The sequence below is a fragment of the Apiospora kogelbergensis genome (assembly GCF_038363985.1).
Source record: "Apiospora kogelbergensis strain CBS 113332 chromosome Unknown utg000007l_segment0_segment0, whole genome shotgun sequence".
NCBI classification, from domain to species: Eukaryota; Fungi; Ascomycota; class Sordariomycetes; order Amphisphaeriales; family Apiosporaceae; genus Apiospora; species Apiospora kogelbergensis.
In genome coordinates, this window is record NW_027117424.1 from 4257336 (window position 1) to 4269561 (window position 12226).

General features: G+C 55.3%; 3 protein-coding genes across 3 annotated transcripts; 1 reads left to right on the forward strand and 2 right to left on the reverse strand.

Moving 5' to 3' along the window:
• Positions 1–4065: 4065 nt before the first annotated feature.
• On the reverse strand, positions 4066–4344 carry PG998_011820 (uncharacterized protein; the record flags this gene model as incomplete). The annotated part of the gene is made up of 1 exon (XM_066878636.1): positions 4066–4344. The coding sequence occupies one exon, from the start codon at positions 4342–4344 to the stop codon at positions 4066–4068; it is 279 nt and encodes a 92-aa protein (XP_066727690.1).
• Positions 4345–5764: 1420 nt separating this feature from the next.
• PG998_011821 (uncharacterized protein) lies at positions 5765–6757 on the reverse strand (the record flags this gene model as incomplete). The annotated part of the gene is made up of 1 exon (XM_066878637.1): positions 5765–6757. The coding sequence occupies one exon, from the start codon at positions 6755–6757 to the stop codon at positions 5765–5767; it is 993 nt and encodes a 330-aa protein (XP_066727691.1).
• Positions 6758–8485: 1728 nt separating this feature from the next.
• Positions 8486–9967, forward strand: PG998_011822 (uncharacterized protein; the record flags this gene model as incomplete). Its single annotated transcript, XM_066878638.1, has 1 exon — positions 8486–9967. One exon carries the CDS (start codon positions 8486–8488, stop codon positions 9965–9967), a length of 1482 nt encoding a protein of 493 aa, XP_066727692.1.
• Between the last annotated feature and the right edge of the window lie 2259 nt (positions 9968–12226).

Here is a 12226-nt window from a genome sequence, read left to right on the forward strand (position 1 = left end):
CTCCGAAGAGTCTGACCTCAACGCCGCGGTCGCGGATCAAAAATGTGTTCGATTGGGTAGCACCTGCTCTCCGAAAGCAATTCGTTACTCTGCCCAAGCACTGTCTCTCATGTATGCACCTCAGACCACTGAAGTCTAGACCTCTACGCTGTTCTTTGGTGTGTCGGCTTGGAGGTCGGTAGCGGGGTTCCACAAGCAGTAACGGGAGATCGCGCGCACATGTAGTCAATATAAGAGAGATATGGAGGTGTATCAATTGGTGTGACGGGAAAGGCTTGGTATGCAGAAAGCAAAATGGTGTAAGGCAAAGCCACACTGAGGCGAGTGCCTACACATTCATTTCACTGCAAGTCGTGTCTTTACTTCTTCGTCCGCTGGCCGACCTTGTCCTGTAAGGAAGGACCCTGGGGAACATCGGAAAGGTTAGGATTTATTAGTCGTATGTAGTAGCGGCAATGGCGTAACGCAGATTTGATTGATGCTTCCCACACAACCGGCAGTCTCATTCCCGATGATCGACACTTTTGGCCCGGGGTGGGCTGGTGGTGGGAGCCCAGAGCTTCAAGCTTCCTTGCACTGGCTGGTTGCTTTTTCGGATCTGGCTGCCAAGTGAAGAGGGGAATTTTGATGCATTACAGGGGTCTCGCAGCGGAGAAGCAGCTGTGGATACGCACGCCGGGAAATAGGGAAGAAGAGAGGACAAGGGGGTTCAGACAGAAGGGCAGGGAGAGAGAGAAGCATAAACGGCTACTTCCTGCCGGGGGAGGGCTGTCTTGTCTTCGGTGCCAAAATGCAGGTAAAAAAACCAAGTCGCGGCTTGGGTTGATGAGAAGAAGTGAGGTCCCGACCGCTAAAACCGTGCCTCTGGAAGTTGTAAGGCGAAAAAGAAAGAACCAAGACCCCCTCTGCCCCCTTGTTAGGCTTAGCGAATGCTTGGTCTGTTGCTTATTAGAATGCCGAAAGGTCCCATCCTCCAATCCATCTTGGGCACCGGGGGACCCGCCTGGCCGAGCCGATATTCCCATTTGACCACGCCGGATATTGTGAATGCCCAAAGGGAGAAACCGACTGGAGATGAGATGACGAAGTTCCCATCTATATTGTGGTCACTCAATCTACGTATGTATGTATGTATGTAGGTAGCTGCGCGACTTCCTGCGCGACTTCGAATTAGGTCTCGCATCCGTTGACCGACAAATCGCAATGTTAAGGACCCTCCCCGCGCAACGGCCAACTGTGCGTGGGGCCCAAGTTGGCAGCAGCCAGTGCTGGCTGGCACTAGCACCACCTGCGCGGGCGTCCTGCAATGCATTAAGGATAACCCCCCACTGACATGGGATGCCTGTAAGGCAAGGTAAGCTGTGGTGAGATGGATGCAGTGGGAGGAGGAGTGGTAGTTGGGTTGGGCAACCACTGCAACAGTAACAGGTAACAGCAGCAGATGCAGTAACAGCAAGTCGGTGCATTGCACTGGTCGGGTTACACCACAGCATCTCGGCTATACTACTACTCCAGTATCCAGCATCCAGGTGGCTGGCTGGCTGGATGGTTAGATGGCTCACACCGGAAGAATTCAACATACATGCTTGCGACGCATCCGGACCGGTCTAGAAGGCGGGTGTGTTTCTTCTAGAAGAGTGTATTTGATGTTACCTGTTAAATATTACTGGTAGTACCCTAAAGTAGGCAAGCGCGTAGCTGTCTTGTGTGTGTATAGTATGCGTGTAAAATGTTACACCGTCTCTTCTTCTCCCTCAAATTCCTTTTCCCCCTTCCCAACAATAGACCAATCGAGAGAGAGATGACGGTGTAAGTGGTATGTGGGAAAGTAACCTATGGTGTGTGTGTAGTCGTGAGGACGGAGAAGCGTAGTTGTATAAGCCCTTGTTGTGTAAATGCAGTGGTGTAGTTTCCCGAATCGAAAATAGACCTGATCTTTTGAACCCGACCGCGCCAACGCCCGATAAAAAATAAAAAAGGAGGATGACCTGACCCAACGCCCGCTGAAAAAAAAAGATGTTGATGTTGAACGGAAAACCCAGTAGTAGCAAAATCAAATCAAAAAAGGTTTGGGTATCCCAATTGCGCCCCCATCATGAAAATGCACCGCGACCAGATTTGTCACGCAAGCATCTCGTTTCCCATGCTCGACACGGCCCGCCCTCTCGACTCTCTGGGTTGGAAAGTCTGGAGGGGGAAGGGCTCGTGGGCGAAAGACGTTACGCCACGCAATCACACACCCACACAGGCAGTCAGCGAAGAAAAAACTCACTCCGTCCCGTGGGTGGTGACGCGTCCGACCATGGCTATTGGTATGGTGGGTTGGTGAAAGAGTAACGCGACCCCTTTTATCTCCATGAGAAATATAAACACCGTGCCCCAGCCTGGGAGAGAGTGGTCTGAGATGACGCGACTCTCATGCTTTCTGTCGACACCGAAAGGTAGTGTAAAAAAGTGTGTGGTAAAACCACCCCCATATTGTGGTGGTCCATCGTCGCAAGAAGTAAAATGTGGTGGTGGTGGTAGTGGGCTGTTGGCCCCGAGGTGAGTGTCAGCGACACCGGTCTCTAGAGTGGTGAGCAGAGAGACCATGCGCCAGGCGAAGCGGTAAAAAACGTTCGGTGTCGCTTTTGTGGTGTGATGTGTGAGGCCGTCTCAAAGTTGAGTATCCTTGGTGGGAGGTTCGACCGTGTTGGTAGGATGGCAATACCAGCAGCACGATGACGAGTATTCCGTCTTGCAGATCTGGCAAACGTGTGTATGCATGGTGGCGGTGTGTGCGTTTGTATGTACGTATGTACGTAGAGCGAGAGAGAGTGAGAGAGTGAGAGAGGTGAGAGAGTGAGAGAGGGTGAGAGGGTTTGATGGATGGATGGATGGTTGGATGGAACGAGGGTGGCAGCGAGGGTGGCAGCAACGAGAGACGTGAAGGTGAAAGGTGAGAGAGAGTGGTAGTAGTTGAGGTGTGAGGTGCCAGCCACAATGTGTGTTAAGGGGGGAAGGATGCGAGTGCGTATGGTTTTAAACGACAGGACTTTTTTCGACAAAATATCGTGGGCAGATATTTGGGATCAAAGAGACACGGGGGATCGCCAGCGAGCTCAGGATAGGGACCTCGCCGCCCATAAGTAAAAATCGGCTCTATGCTTTTGCCAGTGCGGGGTGGTTTATGTGTGCGTGCCTGTTTTCCCAATGGCTTGCACCACCCCCCAAAAAACCCCCGAAGCAGAGACCTCTTCTTTCTTTCTCTCTTGTGACCTTGACTATCAGCAACCGAAAGAAAAAAGGCACCATCGTGAAAAGCCACTAATGCATCCATATCGCCCCTTCCTTAGGGGGTCCCTGGGGCTGCCTTGCTGGAAAACCCCACAGCATGGGCGATTTTGGCTGATGAGGTCGTCTCCGATTCGATAGTCATTAACCTCCGCCAGCGCGTGAGGGCGGATCCGCTAGTCCTGGCTTCCGGTAAGACGTGTCGTGTCCCGATTTAAAACCAAAAAATACTCATGTTACTGTAAGAAAGACACGCCAAAAAAAGCAAGAGAGTCAGAGATGCTCACACCACATCTGCATAGGAAATTGAATCCCACGCCCAGCAACCCACGCGTCCCACGTGTGAAGTCAGAAGGGCGTGCCGGGGACAGGGGGGTGGCTGCGATGCGTCTACCGGCTTTGGATGACAACAGGATCAGCAACAACGACCTGCTATGTATTCTCCGTGGCCCAATCCCTGCGCGGCCTTACGGATCTCACTGCGGTCTCGTGGGACGCGGACATGACTCTCGCAATTCCCTCGCGGGCTCGTATCGCCCAGAGATGAGCGATTTCATTTTACCTGAACGGCTGCCTTCGCCTGCCGTGCTCTCTGCTTGCTGCTTGTTGCTGGGCCATGCCGGAGGGTTTGGAGGGTTTGGTTAATTAGGATCCGTCGTGAGTGGCCGGATGTGGTGGTATTTTAGGGGTCCACCAGGCGCTAAGGTCGCAGCCGCCAAGCCAATATTTGGTTCCGCTTTGAGAAAGTTTGTCCGTCAGTTAGGCAGGCTGGTAGGGCCAGAGACGAAGGATTCACTGACTGCTGGCCGAGAGGAAGAGCGGTAGTTGTTGCTGCAGGCCGTTGATAGGGACCTTCTTCAGGCTTCTGGGAGGCTCGATGGATGCTGGCATGGGCATGGGCGTGGGCAGGGGAGCATGTAGAGAGAGATGCCACATGCATGATCGTACGGGCGGCACAGAATCCATCGCGGGATCCATGTCCAACTCCTCCTCCTCCTCCCAGCATGCCTCCTCCAAGGCCGAAGTGAAGTCGATGGCCAGCTCGACAGGCAGTACATGATCCTCGTGCATCAAACCCCACCGGCTGCCGATGCGATGCTATGCTGGGGATTTAGGTATGATCAGAGCTGATCAGAGCATGATATCGTGGCTCGGGTGGCTAGCTCAGGTGGAAAGAGGTAGCATTAAAGAGACGTCCATGCCACACGCCCACCCCCTCCCCTCTTGTCGCTTTAGGTTTAACGAGATGCGCGCGCCACGACCATGTTCCTGGGTCCGATATATGTACATAACAGGTTTCTGTGCCATGTTCCCTACCGGCTTGACGCCATGGCTAATTTCAAATATCGATAATAATCAAGCGGGCGCCCGTTTGGTTGCGAATAGGAACGGGCACCGGGATCTGGCTTGTCTGTTCTCTGGCCCCAAACCCCCCAAGCACCAAGTGCTGACGACGCCCCGGCGCGAAGAGGGCGAAACGGAAAGCGAGACTGAGAGATAGGTGTTATACGCCCAGTCGGTCCGTCGAGCCCACTGTTAATGAGAAGTCAACCCTCTAAAAGTTGGGGTTTCCTGCTGGCTGTAGTAATGCCGCCCGAGTCAACCATGACGATCGCCGGCTCAACAGCCCACAAAGTGAGACACAGCACAAATCAAAACGAGCCCATTGCCGCTACAGCACAACCGCTCGGCGAACAACAGCCTGCCACAGAAGGCCGAGTGAGTGCTCTACTTCTTTTTCTTGCTACCCGAGATGCCGGCCGCTTCGTATGTGGTGAGTGCCCTACCTACTACCGCCCCTGTCCAGCCGATGGTCCTCCACGGTTCCATGCCACAACAACAGCAGCAATCACCGTGCTGCTGACCCCGTGCCACATGGTATTCTGATTAACCCTGCCAATCTGCTTGGTCTCCCTCGTCATAACTACCACCAACACGCAGCACCGGGTTCGGGTAGAGACGAGAAAATAGATATCGATGCGAGCCTCACTTTGAATCTCGGAGCAGTTATTCCTTGGGATGCACACGTTTGGTTCTATATGTCCGCAGAGGTAATAAGTGGCCAGGGTGATATGGCTAAACGACAGACGGGTAAATGATCCCGGAGCTTCAGGCGGTCTGCACCAGCCTCGAACTGTGGGGGTGGTGCTCAGGCTCTAAAATAGAGAGCCACCATCGTCAAGCCATTAGCGACCCGGAAATCTCGGGGCCAGGAAATTCCCAAGATAAAACCCACGATAGTCGCTTTGGCACACTTTTTTTCATTTTGACATGCTTTTACAATAATATACACATTTCAATGCTTACTTCACGTCTCGCCCGTTACCATGATGCTTACTACGAATGCTGCTTGGGGAATTTGTTCTAATGTCATTATTCATTATCTGCGTTAATAACTGTTGACCGCGCCGACGCCAGTAGTGTTTCTACTGGCCTCATTCTAGTGTGCAGCCATCGCGTCCCGACGAAACGACCGACCGACCGCCCTAATTTAAGCGACGGCGGTGCCCGCCTCGACCGACTCCTCGGGCCACACGTTGTAGCCGAACGTGTCCTTCATGTTGACGAAGCGGGTGTGGCGGCCCTTGGCGACGCCGTTGACGGCCTCGTAGTCGGCGTCGGACAGCTCGGGGATCTGGAAGTTGCTCTCGATGCGCGAGGGCGTGGAGCTCTTGGGCAGCACGACGTAGCCGCGGCGCAGGCCCCACGCCAGGATGACCTGGGCGAGCGTGTGGCCGCTGCGGTCCGCCACCTCGTTCAGCGTCTTGTCGGTGCGCACCTTCTCGCCCGTGTTGGGCACCTGGTCCTGCGAGCCCAGCGGCGAGTAGGCGGCCGGCAGGATGTCGTTCTCGAGGCAGAACTTGACCAGCGCCTCGTTGGGCAGGAAGGGGTGGATCTCGATCTGGTTGACCGTCGGCTTGATCTTGGCGAACGACAGCAGCTTCTTGAGGCCGTCGATGGTCCAGTTGGAGACGCCGATGGCGCGCGTCTTGCCGCTCTCCTGCAGCTTCTCCATGGCGCGCCACGTCGGCTCGGGGTTCTCGGTCAGCTCCTTCTTGATGACGTACTTGCCGTCGGCGCCGATCTTGGGCATGTACTTGTCATCCTTCTCGGCGGCGATGGGCCAGTGGACCAGGAACAGGTCGATGTAGTCGAGGCCGAACTTCTCGAGCGAGTTGTTGAGCGACCACTCGACCTCCTCGGGCTCGTGCAGGTGGTTCCACACCTTGGTGCAGATGAAGATGTCGGAGCGCTTGACCGACGGGTTCTCCTTGAGGAAGTCGCGGACGGCCTCGCCGACCTCGCCCTCGTTCTGGTAGAACCACGCGCAGTCCAGGTTGCGGTAGCCCGTCTTCAGGGCGACCGTTACGGCCTTGTAGGTCTCGCCGACGGAACCCTCGCTGGCGAAGGTGCCGAACCCGAGGCCGGGGATCTCCACGCCGTTGTTCAGCTTGAACATCTTCTGTGCTCCAGGGGTGGCCATGTTGACGGTAGGTCTGTATGTGTGTGTGTGTGTGTGTATGTCGTTTCGAATATGGGTAGGTCAGATCTTGGGCTGTCTCTGCGAACTATCTTTGTGTGTCAGAGGTAAGATGCAGATTGAGAATATCGAAAGGCTGTCTGCCACGGGGCAATAGAGGGGGAGGATCGGCCGGTCAAAAGGGTTCAGCCGGGTCACGGAGAAACATTACATCATATTGCCCAAGGCGGTTGCCGTACGATGCGAAAACTCTTTTGTCGCTCGACCCTGGGTGATGGAGGGGTTCGCCGTGGGGCGCTGACGCAGTGTGTCGTCGTTTCTTCTTGATTCGAAGACAGAGTCGGTGGAGCCTCAGGCAGGAAGAGTTGACTAAAGAACCACTTTATCGCGTACAGCTACGGCTACAGTAGGGCCTACTTACTGTACTTACATTGCGCCTTTCTTCACCGCGAGTCAAGTGAATTTCGGGAATACTAGAATACAAGTTATCGAGGTAGCCTTAGCGGCGTAATCGTCAAGCTTTTCAAAGCTTAAACGCTAGGATCTGCGCCTGTCACGGCCCAATGAGGTTAAAGGGCGAGGCAAAAGGCTGAGACAGAGAGCCTTGCAGTTTGGGCCCTGGCCTTGGGGATCGACGCCCCAAACCCCCAAGCCCCCAGCAACAGGCACCAGGAGCCCCAGCAAGTGCTGAGTGCTGCCAGTGCTTCAGTGCCAGTGCAGCAGTGCCAGTGCCAGCCAAGCTCCAGCAGTGCACCAGCGCATCCACTCCACCTGCCACCGGCCGAGCATTTGGCATGTACATACAAGTCGTAGGTAGCTGCTACTAATACTCCTACTCACGCTAATGGACATGCCGCCGAATGATGTCACATAAACGGAGCCTGTGCATCAGCGCATCCGGAATCCTCCTCACGGCGGAGCAGATTCGGTGGGCCCGGTGGCCTAACCACGGCTTCTTCTCGGACGCCAATCCCTTATCGTCGCAGCACAATGCTTGCCGTAAAGCCGCATGCCTGTAGCTGATAGCAGGTACCTCTGCTACGTTCAGTCAACAACAGCCTGCGACGGCCAGCACTACAGCTGCGACAGCCACACAGCACATGCTGGCGCTGGCTCCTCCAGTTCGTTCGAGTCAAACCGGCTACACAACGTGGTCGTTTCAGGGTCCTGGCCGGTACCCTGCTTCTGCCCTGCTGCTGCTTATTCTTGGTTCAAGCGCGAGATCCGCCCCGGTCCAGCCAGAGCCCAGCGCCAGCCTTCGAGATGGGTAGATGGGGTCTCCGTTATCACTCAATGTTGGGGCGCTGGCCAGGAGAATCTTATCGCCCGCATCGAGGGAAAGGTTACCTGCATATACGTAGAGCCTATACACAGTTGGCTGTGGAGGTACCAGGTACTGTACGGAGTTACCAAGTGGGATTGGTATGAACGAATTTTATCTCGGCTCGTCCTAGCACTGCTACTCGGAAGTATATTTCAAGAAGAGGCTGTAGAAGGTGCGTTGCAATGTTGCCGTCATAGTGGGAATAAATACCAGCAGATTTCCCCCTCCCAACGTCACTGAGAGGTCCCCATCATCCATATCAGCCTATCTATTTCCTATTCATTATTCATTCTGCACGGCCAGTACTTACCTTCATTGCTCGAACCTCTTCGGACACGATCATCCAAACCTAGCCACAGTTTGAATCATCCCACCCCCCAATCTCCATCACTTCACATACCGTCACCATGTCTGCTCAGGATTCCGCTGCCAACGTGCCCGCCGCCGGCCAGGAGCAGCCCCAAGCCGACGGACGCAAGGCCTCTACCATCGTGATCCCCGGTGAGCACCCCGGCGATGGCGCCATCGAGATCCCCGCCACGCGGTCTTCCATCTCCGAGGCCCAGAAGTACATGCACAACCTGAGCATGTCGCCCTCCATGAAGGATCGTCGCGGCTCCCGCAACTCCTTCGGCACGTCGCTGCCCATCCCCCGGTCCAAGAGGCAGTCCCGCCTCTCGTCGGTGCACTACCCCGCCGACGGCTCGACCGACGGCCGCCCCAACCTGAGCGGCCGCCCGGGCATGCCCCCGATCCAGCCCACGCGCGCCCTCCTGGCGGCCCAGGTGCAGACCATCGAGACGGAGAAGGTGAAGAAGGCCAAGAACATGGCCTTCGCCTTCGACATCGACGGTGTGCTGGTGCACGGCGACCGCCTGATCCCCGAGGGCAAGCGCGCCCTGGAGATCCTCAACGGCGACAACGAGCTCGGCATCAAGATCCCCCACATCTTCCTGACCAACGGCTCCGGCAAGCCCGAAAAGGCTCGCTGCGAGCAGCTGTCCAAGATCCTGCAGAACCCCGTCAACACGGAGCAGTTCATCCAGTCCCACACCCCCATGAGTGCTCTGGCCGAGTACTACAGCACCGTCCTCGTCGTCGGTGGTGAGGGCTACAAGTGCCGCGAGGTCGCCGAGCAGTACGGCTTCAAGGACATCGTCGTGCCCAACGACATCGTGGCCTGGGACCCCACCATCGCCCCTTACCGCGTCTTCACCGAGGAGGAGCGCGCCACCTCGCGCCCCCGCGACTTCAGCAAGGTCAACATCGAGGCCATCATGGTCTACTCGGACTCGCGCGACTACGCGACCGACATGCAGATCATCATGGATCTGCTCCGCAGCGAGAACGGCCGTCTCGGCACCATGGCCAAGGACCCCATCTCGCAGCGCATCCCCATCTACTTCTCGCAGGGTGACATGCTGTGCCCCACCGAGTACTGGACTCCCCGTATGTCGCAGGGTACTTTCCGCATCGGATTCGAGGCCATGTACCGCGCCGTGACAGGCGTGGACCTGGAGCGTGTCGTCTACGGCAAGCCGGAACTTGCCACGTACAAGTACGCCGATGAGGTCATCACGTCGTGGATGGAGCAGCTGCACGGCGAGGAGAAGCTGCCCGAGAACATCTACATGGTCGGCGACAACCCCGCCTCGGACATCATCGGCGGAAACATGTACGGCTGGAACACGTGCCTGGTGCGCACCGGTGTCTTCCAGGGCGGCGACAACGACGAGAACAACCCGGCCAACTTCGGCGTCTTCCCCAACGTGCTCGAGGCCGTGCAGACGGCGCTCAAGAAGCAGCTCGGCGACGACTTCAAGTGCCACTTCGACGAGACCATCAACCCCGTGACGGGCGAGAAGGACGACGCCGCTGCCATCGAGTAAAGAAAACGGCAGAGATAGAGATATTTTATTATTGCTACGCTATACGATGGAAACGATTGAATACGGTCTACACACAAAAAACGCTTTGGAGACATATATCTACACTTGGGTTTATAAGGTAGTTAGGTGCGCGGCATAGAATAGGTCACGGCGTTCAGCGCAGCTTCTTTCACGACGAAGCTATTCCTTTTTTTTTCATAGGCATAGGCATTTACGTCGACCTCTACCATCATAGAGAGGCTATTGGGTTAAAAATTGATAAAACATTTTTCTACCTAACAACCACTTTGTTTCGTGCTCACTCACCACCACTTCGTAGTAGGACAAACAGTGGGCAACGGCAGCTAAGCGATTGAGCCGACCACCCAACATCCACCGGACTTGGACCTGCGGGAATTTTCCAACAAGGCCTTACTAAAGTGCTAGCCAGCAAGTGATGCATGCGATTCCTGTGCCGAAATCCATTCTTTTCTTCCCACTTCCCACTTCCAACGCGAATTCTGGAAACCAGCCTTGACAAAATGATCCGATCCAGCAAGGTTCTCCCCAGCACATTGCCTAGCAGACATAACATGCTCTTTTCGAGCTAACAGTGGAGGGGTCGTCTTTCGTCTCTTTTGGCTAGCTACATGATAAGGCCCCCCCTTCGCTCTGAGTTAGGTGACCCAAAAATAAAACAAAACACCACCACCGTCACCGTCACCGACTTTTCCATGCCTCACTTTCGTTGCTGGTTCGTTTTCGTTGGCTGTTCACCTAAACAACGAACGCCCGATGGGGGAATCGACGACAGGACTTTTTGGTCTGCAGCTTCGTTCGCTTCCGGTCAGGGTCGGTGTTTTCAGGGTCCAGTTATTTATGCGAGGGCTCAGGAGAACCAGGGCAGCAGCCGTGTGGCAGCATCTCCCTATCGGCTTACCTCTCTCGGCAAGTTGCTGCTTTTGTTTGGGTTTTTTTTCTTCTCGCCTAGCATGCACCTCCCTCATCCTAGGCGATGATCCTCGCGCATCTGACAGGCAGGCGTGTGCGTGCATCGATTGATTGATACGTGGTTTCGCAGCTCTAGTAGGTACCTCGCTGCACGTTACCTAATGATTGCCAAATGTTTCCTGGCCTCGATGTGCAGCAATTGCCGGTCTTGGTGATCGCGAATGATGTTGATATGGATGCAAAGCAAGGCAATCGACCCAAACACGAGTCATGTCCCTGCGATTGACCCTCGCCCTGCCCCGCGGGCGACCAGCAAAACGCTTGCTGGCTGTACCACTACATACACAGAATGGACTGATGCACGCACAGCTACGGTGACATGCGGCTCCCCGCCAAGACGGCAGAACTTGGTGACATCATGCAAGGTACAGCCCAACGTCATTCTGTCGGCGGCATTCCTCTCCGTTGGCAGTCGAAAGCAATTGCTGGGCAACGATTGAACTGCCTCGTAAAAGTTACGTCGCAAACAGACGAAGAAAGCAGACAGCAAACCCCCAAACTATTCGGGTTTTGGCCGAGAATAGGTCTCTCGCCTGCTCCGTGCCAAGCAGCTATTTCATCTCAATTTTCTACTCGTACATACGCATACGCCACTTTGCCCCCCCGTTCAGCCAAACCAGAATTGGGATGACAACGACGGAAAAAAATAATAGTATAACGCAGCCAAGACCAGAACAGAATGGATTGCCTTCCGTTCCCCGTTGTTTGTTTCCAGTGCGGCACCGACCAGAATCCGTGCCGATGCAAGGTCGTAGGCCCAACGTTGGGCTTCCTGACCACCGTCGGTCTTGCGGTTCGTTGCCAGCCAGCCCACCCAGACGACCATGACAACCACTCACTAACGCTTTCCAGATCGTCTGCTGGCCTGCATCACTACTGTGCTGCTGTTGCGCGACACAGACAGGTAAAGAGTGAGTCTCTCTCTCGGCCCAATAATGCATCTCCTCCCCGTGGTAAGGCGTCAATAACACTCACTTACACCGTGACCGTGCGTCTCCGTCTGCAGTGTACTAGCTTTCCCCGTCAACACGGGCAACTCCCTATCGAATGCCATACCCATATGAGGGACTCCAACTGTCAGCCCCCTACTGCAGATTCTGCTCAGTTCTAATGTAATGTACGGCGGTGGGGGGTGCGGAGGGGGAGTTGGGCGTCGTCTGCGGTCAGCCAATCCACCCAGCAAGCAGACGGGCGTACCTGACTTGTCCAGTGGCTGGTATCGGATACTGGCAGACTTGATGCAAAGTACATACGGCAGCTACACAGACG